At 47.9% G+C, this 16,778-nt stretch overlaps 1 protein-coding gene across 2 annotated transcripts in view; it reads left to right on the top strand.

Annotated features, from left to right (window-relative positions):
• Positions 1–14,586, top strand: part of ZMAT4 (zinc finger matrin-type 4) — a 49,723-nt gene extending 35,137 nt beyond the window's left edge. For both annotated transcript variants that reach the window (XM_010723140.3, XM_010723139.3), the window contains exons 6-7: positions 1,184–1,280; positions 5,590–14,586. In XM_010723140.3, the coding sequence (XP_010721442.1) occupies positions 1,184–1,280; positions 5,590–5,605 (113 nt within the window). In that variant the 3' untranslated portion in view covers positions 5,606–14,586. The remainder of the gene's footprint in view (positions 1–1,183; positions 1,281–5,589) is intronic.
• The last annotated feature ends 2,192 nt before the right edge of the window (positions 14,587–16,778 follow it).

Raw genomic sequence — 16,778 nt, 5'->3', positions numbered from 1 at the left:
TTCCTAAGAGAACAAGACAGAATTATTTGAGCATCAATGGTTTACTGTAATGCCGATGTGTGTTTAATGCAGCAATGCTAATGCCGCCCAGGATGCCCAGGGAATTCTTGGGATGTTAAATACAAAAGAGAGGAGGAGAGCAGAAATGGGTCTCCTACATGCAGACTATTAAGGGAGACATCAGAATCGGGGATTGGGAACACTTAGGTCTGCATTTATGTGCTTAATTTATGTGAAGCTTCGCCCCACACAGCAGCAGTCAGAAGCTCTGATTGCCATCTCTCTGTTTCAAGGATGTCCAGGAGGGAAACGGGTGTTTAATGCACATTCAGCCACGTTGTCTTTGCAGTGCAAACATGTTAGGTGAGGCACAGGAGTGCCTGTTTCTGTAATTCCTCTTTGCAACCGCTGTATTCTTTTCCCAAGGTGAAAGAACGACGAAGTTAACTGGTACACTCTGCAGAGAGGAGAGCCTCATCCTTTCCCACGAGTTGTACCGACCCTCTGTGCCTTGTTGCCAAGTTTGCTCCGTTTATAGAAACCAGCAATTGCTTTTGTTCTGCCCTTCGTTCCGGCACGGCACGCAGGGCTGCATGCAGAGCTGCTCCATTCCCTGCCATGGAGGGGACCTCAGCTGAACGGATGTGTTGATCCTCTTGGAAAAAAGTGGTTAGCAGCCTCTGAATGTGGTGAGGAACGGCCCCAACCCGTGCAGCAGAAAGCAGGGGAATAGCTGGGGCCTCAGTGCTTGTTATTCTGAGCAGGGTGATGCTCTGTGAGAGCCATGGGACAGCTGAGGGGACCACAGTGTCCCTGGGCAGCCGCCTCTGAGCCCTGCGTGGTTTTGTGCCTTTCCAAATATTCCTTTTGGCTTCAGCAGTACTTGGATACCCCAGACTGGAAAAGTACATAGAGAGGTTACTGTAAGGAGAAAAGTCTATAAAGCTGGGAGATCTGAATGCTTTCTGATTAATTAGAAGCTTGTGAGGGGCAAATGGTACGCTTTCCTTTCTCTGGTTCTGCAGCTGTTGGCACCCTCTGCCTGCTGCATTGACAGCAGTGTGTGGCACAGGCAGAGGCCGTTTCCTACAGCACAGAGATGTTTTTTCTCCATGCACAACCCTCATCCTGCACCAACAAGCTCAGCGGGTACACAGCTAACAAACCTGGCTTCTCTTTGCAGGCCTGAAGCGCAGCTACACGTGCAACATCTGCAACGTCACACTGAACTCCATAGAGCAGTACCACGCGCACCTGAAGGGCTCCAAGCATCAGACCAAGTGGGTACCACCGTTTTCCGGGGGTCCTCTGCCCATCTGTGCCTGCTGGGGTGATGAGGCACAGAATCACAGAACGGCCAGGGTTGGAAGGGATCTCAAGGATCACAAAGCTCCAACCCCCTGCCACACGCAGGGCCACCAACCTCCACATCTCACAGCAGCCCAGGCTGCCCAGGGCCCCATCCAACCTGGCCTTGAACACCTCCAGGGATGGACGGGGGTCCACAGCCTCTCTGGGCAGCTGTTCCAGCACCTCACCACTCTCTCTGACTATAGGAATGCCTCATGCTTCTTGCTGAGGGCTGATGATGCTCTGTGTGTGCGTTGGGGTGCTGTGGGTACCTGTGGTCACATTGTGCTGGGAGCACCTTTGGTGTGCTGAGCCCCAGCAGAAGCACTGGGGGGTGGATAGGATCAGGTGTTTCCAATTGAAAATGTGCTGTGATTTACAGCGAATGTCCTGCCCAAGTTCCTGAGTTTAGGAGGGAATCTGCTCTGTCAATTAGTGCAAATTATTAAAATGATGTGATAAAGAGACACGGTACCAAGGAGTAGATTAATGAACTAATCTCTCTTAATACACTTACATGTGAGCTTTGGGAACTGTTTCAGGCTGGAGGACCAAGGGCCGCCCAGATTAGAGGAAGGACATAAAGATGTCATTCATTACTGAAGTACCTGAAGCAGCTTTAAGGGTGGTTCAAGTGATGATCCGGCAGTAAGCACCAATGTCTCCTTTTGCTTAAGCCACCAAAAGACAAGTGCAGCCCTCCCCTTGCTGATCTTAGACCTTCAGAGATTCTCTTTGCTATTCACTTTAGCTCTGTCCTGTTTATTACACATATTACCCTTCCTGCATTTATATCTTCATTAGTGAGAGGAAGTGGTGATGAACCTCCTGCTCCATGCCACGGGTGGGTGGGATGTGGGAGGCAGCTGTGGGGCTGTGCAGGGAATGGGGAGCCCCAGGCAGCCCCCAGCCCATCTCCCTGCTCCTCGGGGTGTGCAGTGCAGCTCTGGGCTGCACAAGGGGACAGTGCTGATGGATCAGTGTCAGTGCCATTGCTGGAGAGCAGAGCTGACAGCTCGTCCTGTTGGAAACACGAGGTGGGAGCAGCTGCAATGTGCTGCTGAGGCACGGAGCTGTAATTTATCCTTCCCCTGCCAGGCTTTCAGTGTTTGTGTTATTATCGCTGTCATTGCTGCTGTTGTTATTGCAAAGGAAAAAGGAGTTTGTTTAAAATCAGAGCAGCCTCGTGGACGGGAAATAGTGATGTGCAGAAAAGATGCACTCCTTTTATTCAGCATGGAGTGAGTGAGTGCCTGGCGTTCCCTGTTTGGTGCCCACACCTCCTGCTTTGTTTCCCAATCACCTGCAGTTAGCAGAGTCCCATCTCCAGCCCTTACACGATTCCTGCAGAAAGAGGATTCTTTTCTCATCTGCTGCTTTTCCAAAGGCTTCTTTCCAACTGACAGAAACTTCAAAGGCACTTTGCTTCATCTTTTTCCCTTGGCTGAACTTGGAGCCTTATGGAGTGTGTTTGCAGCAGAGCATTGGGTTGTTGTCTTTGGCTGGAAGCAAAAGTTGGGGCAGGAGGAGCACAGGAGCAGCTCCGAGGCTGCAGGACTTCCACCGTTCTTCCAAGGACCTCCTCCTTTTACAAATTAATATTCTTATCTGTCATTCCAAATTTAGTTTCTTATCGCTCGTTGCTAATGATTTAAATCTCGTCCCCAGAGATTTTCGTGGGCATTCAGTACAAAGAAAAACAAAGTAATGAATTTGTAAGAAAGTGTGTTACAAATGTAATAACGGAATGCCAATTAGAGACATTCGTCTGTCCAATTTCTATGGGAAATGGCTCTGATTATTCCATTTCCTCTGTCCATTGTTCATTCTTACACAGTCGTCTTTCAGCCTCAGGATCCGAGCACTGCACAACTGTAGGGAAGTGCAGAAGAATGGGAGACAATGGCTGGCAGCTTGGGTTCGTGCAAAACAAAAGCTCTTCCCACCCTCTAATTAATGCATAACCAGATTTTGCTCTCTTTGTTTAAAGGCATTTCTGTAGCTTCGTTCTCCTCTATATGGGCACAGGGAAGCAGAGTGCTGTGAGTGGTGGGGGCCCTTCCCCTCAATGCCTGGTCCAGCATTTTGCCCACTGGTTTGTGCCGTTCTCATTACTGTGGGTTAGCATCAAGGCTGTCCTCTTCCTCATAACCCACATTGAAACTAATGCATTGCAGTTGCCAAGGCAACAAAACATTTTATATAGCTTGTCATACTTAATATCGTAAAAAGGGAGTTGTAAAGGAAGAGGTTTAGCTTGGGACAGGCAGAATGGTGATTGCAGGCTGGAAGCTGGGAGCACCCATAATGTAGCAGGGAGATGAGTTCTCTGAAAAGCTGCTTTGGCAGAGAGGAATGTTTATGAGGGCTGAGATGAGGAGCAGATACTTATTATAGCTCCAGAGCTCTCCAGAGGGCACCGTGCATCCAGGCCATTGCTGGAGCTGCTTTAAATAACCCAACACACAGCAGCTTTCAGGTGGTGCTCTGTGGGATGTGGGGCTCAGCCCTTCCTCTGCATCTCCATGCAGTGCTGGAGGAAAAGTAGCTGGAAATGCCTCGCCTGATGTTGTGGTGTTGAATAGCAACATAGGAGGAAGCAGCTGGTACTGAACTTGTCCTTATCCCTCTGCTCAATGAATTTACAGAGCAGGGTAATGAGTTTCCACTTTTTCTCCAGGATGCAGATGCTTTAAGTTTGAAAATGAAGCAAAAATGCATCTTTTAAAAATACCTCTTCCCAAAGTGAGGGATCTGCCTCTCCAGCCAGATGGAGAAGGTTTCTTTCAAGCTCCCCATTCTGCCAGCATCATAGAATCATCACAGAATCATCTGCCCTGTGCTGCTGGGAGCTGCAGTCCGATGGGTGCTGCCATGCTGTGCAGGCACTGGAACTGGACTGTGGAACATCTGCAGCAGGGAGGAGCTCCAAACCTTTAATTAGGGATTTATGAACTGTGCAGTGGTGATTGAGTCATTGTTTGACTTACTTTCCAGAAATAGATGTGTGTGTTTTTTTTTTTTTTAATCTGCCCTTCTCCCTTCCTCCTTTCTCCAAACCCAGCAATGCTGAGCTCAGCTGGCCACAGCCAGCACTCTGTTTCTATGGGGATTGGTGGCAACCAAAAGATGGGGTTGTGAGGAACTGCAGAACGATGTGGTGTCATATCAAAACGTTGGGAGAAAACCACGTGCTGGCCTTGGAATGGGCTGAAAGCAACAGAATTCTTCATTCTTTGTGCTTTGATGTAAACTGTTCCCTCCCAGCCCTTCCTGCAAAGCCCAGAAGATAGATGGGCAGCTCAGGAGCAATGACTGCAGGCTTCGTGCCACCGAAGGCTCCTTTCCTTTTTTTAAATCCTGATTCAGAGCACAGATGTCTAATTGGAATGGGGCATTTATTAACATAAGCTGCTTGGCTGTTCAGCCATCACAGCTAATCAAAATATTGTAAATATCGTGCCTGGACAAATGTCACTCTTCACCATGATTGCATTCCCATATCTTTTCCAATCTATTTCAGAAAGCATAAACAAATATTTGCTGCCTGTTGTGGCTGATGGCAACTTTTATTGGCAGCAGAAACATTTTCTGTGTGTTTTTTGTGATGTATGGTGGCCACTGCCTAAAATATAAAGAAGCCTTTGGAGTGATAATAACTCCAGAAGATGAATAGTTCTAAAAGGTAGATGGAACTGAAAGGCATTCTAATTTGTCATTATTTCAGTGGTTCCAGAGATCAGCTGAATAATTACACTGCCTATGAAGAGCAGCAAGTAATACTTTGTCTCATTACAGGATTAAATTGTCTCCCTTCCCTTTAAAGTAAGGGGAAATAAAGGTATCTCCGATATCTGCTGTTTTGATCATAATTTGAAAGCCCTGGAATAGTACAGCTTGGTGCAGATTAGTTGTTTTAATGCTAAGCATATCAGTTTGATTTCTGATCTATCAGTCTGATATCAACCAACGAGGAGCTCCCCACTGGCCAAAGCTGTCTCCTGGTGAGTTTGCAGGTGATGCTGCTCTCATCCATTTAAACTGAGGATCCAGGCACCCTTTTCCCTTTCACAAAACCCATCTCTATGCTTAAAGTTTCCAGTATTTTTTTTTTTTTACAAACCGAGCCGTTCTCATTGCTCCCATTAAAAGCTCAACCAAGGGAAACCCAGCAGGGCCCTGCATCCAAACCAGGAATACCAGGGCTGAGTGTGACCCCGCTCCATTTCTGTGTTGCAGCCTGAAGAATCAGTAGCAGTGCATGGCATTGGAGCAAGGAAAAGCACTGAGGCCTCACCTGCAGGGAGGAAAGCTGCTATCCTGGACACTGACCCCATGCAGTGGATGACTGACACGTAATTAACCCTCGCTTTGGACAGATACACGGATCTTAATATTATTATTATTAATAATATTTTTTTTAATTTTGTGGTGAGTTAAAAATATTTCAATGGATTTTTTACCCTTTCAAGATAATATTTATTCAGCACAGAGTTTAGAGAATGATAACTATCCTGTAAATACGACAGCTTAATCATCACTCATCGCCACAGACAGAAGAAAGGAACTATTTTACTTTTTCATATTTATTCTTAGATTTCTTCCGAGAGTATAAAAATATTCTATCACATTAATCCACGGTAGTGATGTAATCAGTCTTCAACCAGAAATAAACATACTTCCTTCACCTTCTCCAGCATGGTTTTGTGCCGACACGTTGCCAGCCAAAAGTGAATCGCAGGGATTGAATAACGGCTGAATGTTTTCCTTTCCTCTTTGTCTTCAGAGGAACAAACGGTTCACTGAGCGGAGGAAGCTAAAGTGAAAGCGTAGGATCCTTGCCATGCCTTTAGGACTGCTGCTGGGTGGATGGGAGCTGTTTGCTCTGCTGACTTTGGATGCACGCCGATGCTCAACACCCCTCGTTCTGCAGCAGGGCGGCGGGTGCCAGGCAGGGATGCTGCCATGGAGGCTGCTTGCAGGACATGGATGCAGGAGCCCTGTGGGGACAATTCCCAGTGCCAGCTGTTCCAGAGAGCCTCCCGGACCTGTCAGAGGGGCTGCACAGCCGAGGCCCCGTGGCGGGGAATGGGTCCTTGCTAACAGGGAGGAAAAAGCCACAAAGGATTGGAAAGAAAACAGTGCAACAGCCTCGGATGTCCAGGAGGAGTGCTGTGCAGATCTCAGCTGGGTCCTCATCTGCAGCTCATCTGCAAGGTGTGAATTCCTCACCGGTGTTGGGGTGAGCTGAGATGTGAGTATTTACCCACTGGAAATGAGGGGGTTTGCAGTGGCGTTAGGCTTTCTGCTGCAGTCAGCAGAGAGGAACCAGATTTCTTGCCCAGCCTGCTGCAACGTGAAGAACTGAGATAACCAAGATCACATTTTCAAGTATGCCCTACAAGCGATGCAGAGCAACCCTTGCTGTGCCCCGTGTTCTACCAGCTCCTTTAGTGCACTTTGCATGCAGCGAACCTGCCTTGAGAATGTTGGTAGAGATTAAGCACCACCTCTTCCAGAGCAATCTGGTTGGTTTATATATCTGTAGTAGCACAATCCTTCTGAGACTGCCCATTTCCCTGCTTCTGCATCTCCGAAATAACAGGCTCTGACATTTCCTCTTTGAGCACCTCAACCAGAGGTTGCCTGCTGTCTTTGGAAGGGAGTGGTGATGCCTACAGCTCCATCAGTTCATTTAGCAGAAATGCAGCATCTGAAAGTCAGCAGTGCCCCTCTCTGCTTGCTGGCTCTGTGTTGGGAAACTGAATTTAACCCACAGGTTTGTGAATTCTCTGCCTGGTGAACAAACTGTCCAGAGGTGGTTAATCTGCATCCTCCACCCGCTTCTGTGCACACTGATAAATCAAAGCAAAGGAAGAACGTGCTGCTCTGCATTTTGGCGTTGAGCAGAGCTGTCTTTCAGATGAGGAGCAGTTGGGCACATCACCTGGAAAGCTGCAGCTGTGGTGCAAATATCATTTGATGTGTTCGTAGCATCACTGCTGTCACTGTATGTCTGCAGTGTGGTTGCTGGTAAGTCAGCGAGCTCGGTAGCAGAGGTTGCTGTGGGCAATGCCTGCTCATGGAGGAACAGAAAACAGTGTCACTGCTGCTGGCAGCTCTGCTCTTTGTGCCTCTCCCACTCCGGGATGTTTGCTGCAGGGCTGTGCTGCTGCACCCGATGGGCACTGCGAAGCTGCTCAGCTCTCCTCCCTTCTGGCAGTGCTGTGCCACCGGTTTTAATTACTATCTCACCTGGGACTCTGAAATCCCTCACTACCTCGCTACCTGTTTGATGAAAACAAACCCTCTTTTGTTGGTGAAAATGATTATTTTACCTTGAAAAGGCAATTAAAAGCCTGAGCTCACCAGATGTATTTCTAAAGGACCCTTTGCAAATCTTTGGGAGAGAAGAGAAATAATTCTCCTAAATCAGGAGGCAGATCAATAACACACGTTGCTCTGCAGAAGGCTGTGTTTATTTTGCCTGCCAGCAATGAAGCTCAATAGACCCCCACCAGTCGAAGAAGAAATGAGACCTCTGTGGTTTTGCATTGTGGGTTTCCTGTGTCTGTGTTTTTGGTTTTGCTCATTTGTTTCTGTCATATGAAATCTATTGGTAAATAATGGGCAATGATCAGCACTTTATTTTCATTTGGCATTTAATCAAAGGGACGTGCTACATCTGTACAATAGCTGGGCTAATTGCTCGACCAAACAGGACAAACCATTGTTCATCCTCACGGCTGATAGAATAAATATGAATACGGTCGTGTTTGATCATAGAGATTACAAAGAAAGTGGGGCAAAGACCCCGCTCCTCTTTTTTAGCTGCATCAGGTAGGGGGCACAGAAGCAAAATTCAGATGGTGGAGGAAAACGACTGCATTGCTGAGGAGGACAGGAGTGCAGCCTTACAGCGTGACCTTTGGTGCTGTCACATCTTCCCTGACTTCTGCCTTCAGCTGTGCAGAGGGAAAGGTTGGATGTGCTGCAGCATGGAGTTGTTTACTCTCTGGGGTCAGTAGAAGTGCTAAAGAAGCTCTACATGATTAATTTGTGCTCTTGCATCAATGCCTTTCATGTGTGCAGGAGAATGGGCTGTTTGCAGATGAATAAGCATCTCCTTGGGTTCCATAGCTATGGGGCTCTTTCATTTATCGTGGTCTGGGTGATAATGTAAGGCAGTGTTTCTGAAAGTAAACTGCCTCTTGACAGAGGGAACGTGGTACAGAAATAGAGCACACCATGCAGGCGAGTGGGGAATTTTCTGAGCTCCTTCCCCCCGGACTCCCACAACCCTCCTCCTCCTTCCACTTTGTGCTCAGGGTGCTGCAGAGGTGATGCTGCCAAGAGAAAGGAGAATTTCCTAACGTGTGTGCTCAGGTAATCACAATGAGCTAATTGCAGCAAAATTAATTACAGCACAAACACAATCTCTTTTCCTGGGAAGGTGTGCAGAGAGCTCTGCTCCTGCTGCAGTGTGCTGGGCTGAGCAGCCAGGATGGCCCCCCCAGCTGTGTTGCCTGCCTGCATGGCTGCAGGCTTTGGTCCCTAAATCCTTCTAATCTCTTCCTTTTCTGAAGTTCATTAGGCCTTCAAAGCAAGACATAAAAAGACAAATCTCCTGGTGGGAAGTCAGCAATCCCTGCAGAAATGCCTCCAGACCACGCACTTTGCTCTGATGTTGAGATGGGTACAGCATCCCAAGCTTAAAGGCTGTGCAATATATCTGGGACCTTTGGCAAAGGAAGCAGTGAAACCCTTGCATCCCTCAAGGTTAGTTTAAATTGAGAGGGTGAAGACTTTCGCTTCTAATTTCTTCATTAAAGCTACACAGGCTGCATTTTTCATGCAGCACAGCCGAACATTACAGGAGGTGATTTTGCACCGCTCGGACATTTTTGCAGCTCAAAATTCCACGTAAAAGTGTCTGTGAAGATAATAACCATCGGTCTGGCTGCATCAGACACACACACATTCCTGCAGAGCAGTGCTAACGGAGCACTGCTGGTGGCTGGAGGTGTGATTCTAACACCAGAGCTGCGATGCTGTAGATGTGTTCTGCTCAAGTTCTGTAGCACACACCAATACCGTTCCTCAGGCTGTGATGTGAAGCTGTCCAGTGATGTCTCAGAGGGCCACGGGCTGCTTCCCTGTGCTGTTCTATGCTCAGACACATTACAGCACAAATAATGCATGTTTTCTTAACTGGTTTCCCGTGTTAAGGCAATAAAGCTCTATGGCAACAGTCTGTACAGTGACTCTGCCCTGAGGCGCACCACTTCGTAGGAAGAAATTAATCATGGGAGAAGAATGCTCCCCGTGTGTAAATGGTGCTTGCTTCGTTAAGTTCCTCTTGCATCAGCCTCATTAGCAAGCCCTGACCTTTAGATCCACTTTCCACACTTTTCGAGTTCTATGAGTGAAATCCCTCCTCCAGGCTGTGCCGGGTGCTCACCGTGGTTCTCTGGGTCCTTCTGAGCTCCCCTCCCACCAAAAGAGCAGATTGGAACCTCTGCGTTTGCTGCAGTGAGAGGCAGAGAGAACCCAATTTGGTTGTTAAATATTTGTGACCTAAAGAAAGAAAAAGCAAACAGGCATTAACATCCCAACGTGTTCCCCACTTATATTACTGCACCCAAGACTCCAGGATACATATTTTAGTCTATTTCCAGTGTCAGAATGGAGATGATGGAGGCATTCCTGCTGTCCCAGCAATGTTTCTCTTTGCTACATGCTCTTCCAGCTGCAGGGCTCTTCAGACAGAGCCACGTCCTGCACATCAGAGGGCTCCATTTGCAGGTCTTTACCTGCAGGTGTTGCTGTGCTGATGCTAACAGGGCACCCTGGCCATCAGTGGGGTTTGCCGTACCAGGGCTGGCAAGTTTGAGCAGCAGCCCCTCTGTGGTCTGCTGCTCACTAATCGAGCCTCGTGGTGTGCTCGTACATCTCTGACAATAGCCTTTGTCTAATATGTTTTTAATCAGTGTGTGCATTTCAATTTGCATATTAATAGCAAGGAGATGTTATTGTACAGTGCTGTTGATGAGGCTGTCATGCTCAGCCGTCAAGCTGAGCAGAGAAAGAAACCACGTCTATTGTAAAAGAGGTGCAATTGCACATGTTTTACCATCTACCATTCTCTAGTTATCTCTGCCTTTCGTTTTCCTTGATATCCTCAGATGAGTGTGTTCTTTCTTCTGCTTTTTTTTTTTCCCCCCAGTGAGCAAGCATGATTTAAAAGGATTTTTGGCTGTTGTAACAGCTCCAAGCCAGCCTAAATATCACATTTCCACTGGACGTTTTTGACTTGCAAAGTGGCAAAAGCTTGATTTCTTTCTGCTTTCCCTATCCCCTTTCTCAGCTCTTCCCCTGCTGTCAGATGGCACAGACACTGCCAGGGCTTCGGAGTTTTGGGAGGTGAGTTTCTGCATCTTGGTTTTGCTCTTCACCTTCCTTCCCACTTGGCTCAGCAGGAAAATCGCCCGAAGGCAAAAAGCCAGGAGTTAAAGGAGAGAAATTCAAAAGAGAAATGAAGGAAACTGGAACCAGAAGGAAAAAATCCAAAGGAAAAAGAGCATCCCCAGCAGCCTGAGCCTTCTAATTGCCGTTGGAGCTCCCTGGCAGGTGGAAGAAAAGGAAATAGTTTGGCCAGCACAGGCTGGGTGCTGAGGAGCTTGCTGTGTGCTGCTGGGACTGAGCAGCAGCATTCAGCCCGGCTCGCTTTTAGCATCTCTTCATTTCCAACATGCTCTCCTAATCCGGGATCAAAGCACGCAGTCAGCAAAAGGCATTTTGGAGGGAGAACAGAGCTCTGTTTTCCATCCGTTCCCCTCTGCCAACAAAGCTGTTCTCGCTGAGGAGCTCCCAGCACGGGGTTTGGGATCCCACCGGCTTCTGGGAGCGGATCTCTGCCCTCCTGCAAGGAACAGAACTCAGAGAGAGCCCCGTGAGCATCCCCTGTGCCGTGCGGGACGGCAGCATCAGGCACACAACTGCAGAGCAGAACAGGCAATATTTTGAAAGAAGAACCTCCCCGCTAGATGGGAGGCAGTGCAGAATGAGGGGTTTTCTTTTCTCCACGAGAGAAGGAATGCAGCTGCTGCTCTGAAATCAGTCTGAATCCTGCAGACATCCACTGTTGTGTGGACAAAGTGCTGCGAGGTGGGAGAAATCCCCGTCAGCATTCGCTGCAGAGAAGGTGGATGGAGTAATGAGAGCAAGCAGAGGCGTGGGATGGATGTTTCACTCCAGAGCTCCAAACCATTTATATAATCATAGTTGTTATCGCAGTAAATGTAAATAACTGATTGAGTTCAAATTTAGTGTTCGACGACGCTGATTCTTTGTGAGTACACACTGAATTCTTGGAGAATTACTTTATTTCATCAGATAGACCCACAGTGTGTTCAACAGCCCTTTAGGCATTTAGGTAGGACCATACTCTGTGATTTTTCTTGCTCTCCAAAGCATAAAGCCTCTTACAAGTTCATGTTTTAATCAATTGCTTGAATCAAAGTATGTGGCAGTTTGGCAGCTTGCCCTTTGCTGCATCGCTATAGCTGCAATAATAGCAATAATGGTATCATGAAAATACAAAAAGGCTGCTTTGCACCTTGTCAGCCCACGGCAATGAATAACCAGGATGACCTTAATTTGTTTTCTATCGGATGTGTTGGCCCTCAACCTTCAGTAGCATCCAAGATGGGCATGGGAGTCACAGTCCATCTCCCCACGCTAAGCAGCAGCCTCCCTAATTAGTGTGTGTGCATCCCAGCAGCTGCTGCTCTGGTCAGGGTCACACGAGGGCTTCACCCTGTGCAGTTTCTGCTCTGTGCAGGATGGATGCTGAGCCCTGCAGCCAGGACAGAGCAGGACAGACCCCATTGTGGTGGTCCCAGGGCTCTTTGCAGGAGGCTGTGGTGGCCAAATTGAAGTGAGCTCAGCACTGTGGGGATGGAGGGGGGTTTCAAAGGCTTGGAGGGAGCTGCATTCAGAAATAGATCAGAGCAGCACTTGCATCCAAAAGGGAAAAATAGTAAAAAGTGGCTTCAAAATAGCACTGTCCGTGATATCCCACTTGTGCAAGCTTTTAATGAGGCTGGTGCTGGTCTTAACAGGAGAATGGCCTCAATTCCATTATAGCTCTCTTAATGAGGGCGTTATTATCATTGTTGGGAAATGGAGAATGCAGCAGATGCACGGTGTTAAATAATGAACAGGGGACTCAGCTGGAGCCAGGAGAACTGATGGTGCCCTGCTGGGGACGAGGGGGCCCTCGGATGGACACTGCAAGGATGTGCTCTGTGTTCATCCCTGCAGAGCAGAAGCGTGGAGATGTTTCTGCTGCTGGGTGCTTCGATTCTGCTGAGAGAGGGCTCCTGGGCTCCTGCTTGGTCGGTGCCATGGGGCTCTCATCCCTCAGTCTGTCCTCAGGGCAGATAGCTCACATCTATGCCTTCTATCACTCCTGTAAGTTTCAGCAGTGTGCACCTTTGGCAAGGTCTGGCCCAAGCCCAGCTGAGTCTCTGTACCACCACTGCCTCCCCCTGCCCTGCTATGAGTCACTTCCAAACACACTTTTAGTTCATTAATGCAGAGATGCATTAAAATGAACCTCAGTAAAATGGCAGTGCTGATAAAAGCAGCCCCCATCCTCCACCCACTCCCTGCCCCGGTTGCTCAGGTTCGTTTCTGTCTTTGAATCAGACAGAGGGAAACTCCAGTTTTCTGCAGAATCACGTCTGGGTCCCAGAGGGAGCCTGGAGCAGACACACAGTTGTTGTGTTCCTGCAGGGACACTGTGGGGTGCAGCTAAAAGGAATGAATTGCTTTGGGGCAGTGGCTTTGGGGGGGTGCATTGGCACGTAGTGTGCAGTCCTACACAGCCTCAAGGAATGCATTTGTGCTGGTGATGCCCCAACTTTGGGATGCATTGCATGGAACAAGACCAAGCCAGGTACTGAATGACATAAGGTTTTTTAGCACCGATGAGTTGGAGATGTTGATCATGGGGTGTTATTCCAAGAGGAAAAGTCAAATGGAAATGGAGGATAAGGATGCAAGAAATAAAGCAACTTGTAGGGGAGACCAAAGCCACCACTGGGATAAATCCTTATAGAACAGAGCTGAAGAGCCAGATGATGACGTGCTCTTTCCTAGTGAATTTACTCAGGGGCAATGAGGCCCTGAGTGAGCAGGGCAGTATAAATCAGCAAAGCATCCAATACAGCCCAGCTGCACTGACGTGAGCAGAAATTTAACAGCTCCATCAAGCTGTTAAATCATTTGCACAAGACAAGCAGTCAAGCCCTTTTTTTTTTTTTACCACTAGAAAGCAACATTTTGCTAAAACTCATCTTTATTTTGAATGTTATCCTCAGCATCACATTGGTGGCCACTTAACAATAAGTGCCTGAAAGCAAGAAGGCAAAATCAGCAGGAGCACAGCTGGGAAGTGCTGAGCATTTATTTCTGTGGGGCCTCAGACATAGGGAGTGTGGGCTGTGGGGCTGTTGGGATGTGGGGTTCTGCCTGCAGACTTTGTGAAATAATGGGAACAGAGACTGTGGGAGTTCCTGCTGGCTTTCTCCTTCACCATCAGCTCTAAATCAGTGTTTGTTGTGGTGGTGGTGATCTAAGAGCATAGGCAAATTAAGGTTTATAGTAAAAAAACAAAATTTAGAGCAAAATGCACAGCTTTTTTTTTTTCTTTTTAATCAGAGCAACCAATACAGTTAGGACATGGATAAGCTTTAGGGCAAAGAGGCCTCAAAGGACTTCTCTGGGTCTGAAACAGAAACAAAAAGCTTCAAGCAAGATTCAGGCTGGAAAAAAATTTCTGCTTCAGTTTAACATAATTATGGCAACAAATTAGAGTTAAGAGGAAAATCTAGCAGTAAGCACCTGTGAGATCAGCAGTTGTAAACTTTGTGTATCATTTCAAATCTGGGATATTGGAATCCTGCTGCAGCCATCACCTGATTTCCCAGTATTTAAAATGCATTTACTGTTTTGGAAGGGACAAACAAATTGGAACTGTCCCTTGGCAGATGTGGGTTGCACACGCTGTGATCTGCCTGTGGGGGTTTTGCACAGCCTGGTGTTTGTATGGGGCAGTGCCCAACCTGGCTACTTCTGTTCTGAGAACAGCATCTCTGTGTATGTCCCATTTCTGAAGCAAGCACAATCAGAGATGTATTTCAAAAGGAATGTTAAAAATAAATGATTTGAAATTCAGACTGGATGATTGGATTTTCTCTTTTGGGGGAGATGGATTTCCTTAGGGGATGGAGTGCTGTGGGAATGCAGGGCGGTGATGCTCAGGACTTGAGGGATTTGCTGGATTTCTTACTGTTCTAACATCCACGAGCACCTCGTGCTTGAGCTGTTTTGTTTACAATTGGGAATTTCTCAGCAGTGTTTGCTCAACTTTATTGGTGGTACTGAGTGATGTGGTTTGGTGGGTATGGTGGTGATGGGTTGATGGTTGGAGCAAACCTGGATTGGCGCAGACCACAGATTGGCACCCTGTGCTGCTGCAGTTTGCAGGGCTGTGCTTTCAGTGGGGTCTGTTCTGAAGGAGGCAGCCCTGAGTGCTCAAGTGGTGCAGCAGGGATGTGCTGAGCTCTGCACCAACGCTGTGGAACGATGGAGTTGCCAAGGAGTAAACCCTGGATCAGAAGCAAAGATCTCCTGACCTGCTGTGCTGGCTGTGACCCTCCCCAGTGCTGTATGTGAGTGGCTCAAAAGCTTTTGCTTTAGAAATGTGAGGCTTATTTTGCATGTTCAGCATTGCTATAATAGTTGCAATAGTGCTTACAATCCCAATCAGCTCAAATCTCTGCCAGAAATATTTTAAGCAGCGGTTCTATAGCATCAGTTTCTGCTCCCATTACCCAGGAGGAAGGCCTGGGGCTCACTGGAGACTGCTGCAATGCCTGTGGCTGCAGGGAGAAATGCTCATTAACTGCCTTATCTCCCCTGAGGTGCACAACAGATTGTCTTCCAGGCAGTCAGTGGCACCAGCAGTTCTGCTGGGCTGATTCTGGAACTACTATGAACAAACACTTAGAAATTCCTGTGTGGAGCATTGATTAATTTGTCGTTCTCCACCATCAGTAAACGGCTGCAGAACCTCAGATGGTCACTGGGGCATGGTTAGGAAGGTGCAGCTGGTAGCACCGTAAGTTAATTAAGGATGAATTATGTAATTGGTCTGGATGCCCTGTCATAAGAGGAGGCAGAAAACCTGGCTGCTTCTTTCTCCTGTTCTGCTCTGGGTGCTCCTGGAGCAGCCCGAGCTGTGCCGGTGACACCAAGAGCTGGAAAGGTCCAGTGCTGCATCCCAGTTCAGTCTGCCTGCAGGTGCATGTGTGTTTTGTACAGAGACAGCATCTTAAGTGGCAAAGCTAAGAATTTTAATGTATCCTCCTCGCAGCTAGTTTTTCCGTGTTTGTTTCTCCTTCAGGCCTCTCCTCTGCAATTAGAAGTGCTTTGCTGAGATGTCTTTAATGCTTGCTAAATTACCTCGTTTGTTTTGCTTTGGAGATGGAGCTGTTTGCTAACACGTACTGCTTGCTGCTCTGCAGTAGCAGGGGCTTTTGCTTTTGGCACCTTATTTAAAATGCTTTCCCCCACCCCTCCTCGCTTGTAGATAAAGTCTCCAATGCTGTATGAAATTAGAATATGGATTTAATTAGAGGAACGAGCTGAGAACTGCTGGTTTCATTCTCGTTTCAGTTGTGCTGGGCTGTAGGAAATCCTCAGTAATGCTTTCTGTTTTCTAGGCATCAACATTTGCAAAACTGGCCCAGTCCTGTCCACGCAGCACGGTGATGTTCTGCAGCTTTGCTCTGTGGCCCTGCCATCCATTACAACTAATGCTCCCCATCCCCCTGAACTCCCAAACCCGTTCATCCTGCTGTGCAGAAAGCTGCTCCCTTTTGTTCTGCTCTTGCCCAGCCTGGTGTCTCCTTTACAGATAAGTGGTCTGAAACAAATGCCATCTGGGTGCTGGCAGTGCAAGCTGCCCTGCTGCTAGGAGGCCAGGGGTGAAGGAAAGGTGTGTGATTTAACGAATGTTCCATGTCACAAATGGAAACGGAGTCGGTTTGTCTTAAGAAGCAGCGTGGGCAAACCTCCATCAGACAGCAGAGGAGCACAGAGCCCCAAGTCAATGCCTTTCCCTGCTGAGGCTGCCTCTCCTGGCTTGCAAAGCTGCCCAGGGCACCAAACAGGGGCGTCTTTTGGCTGCTTCTTCATTTCTCTCTTTGCTCCTGAAGTCAGTGGCCAAAGCACCGCTGGGTCTCAGCGTTTCAGGAGCAGTGATGCAGACCCACGAGCTCTGCAGTCGTCTTCTCTGCCTCTGGTTATGGTTATGGCCTCGTTTGGAAAACCCCTTTTGGCCCCTGGGTCCAAAAGCA

The sequence above is a fragment of the Meleagris gallopavo genome, chromosome 24, assembly GCF_000146605.3.
Source record: "Meleagris gallopavo isolate NT-WF06-2002-E0010 breed Aviagen turkey brand Nicholas breeding stock chromosome 24, Turkey_5.1, whole genome shotgun sequence".
Lineage (NCBI taxonomy): Eukaryota > Metazoa > Chordata > Aves > Galliformes > Phasianidae > Meleagris > Meleagris gallopavo.
This window is presented reverse-complemented; position numbering and strand designations above follow the sequence as displayed.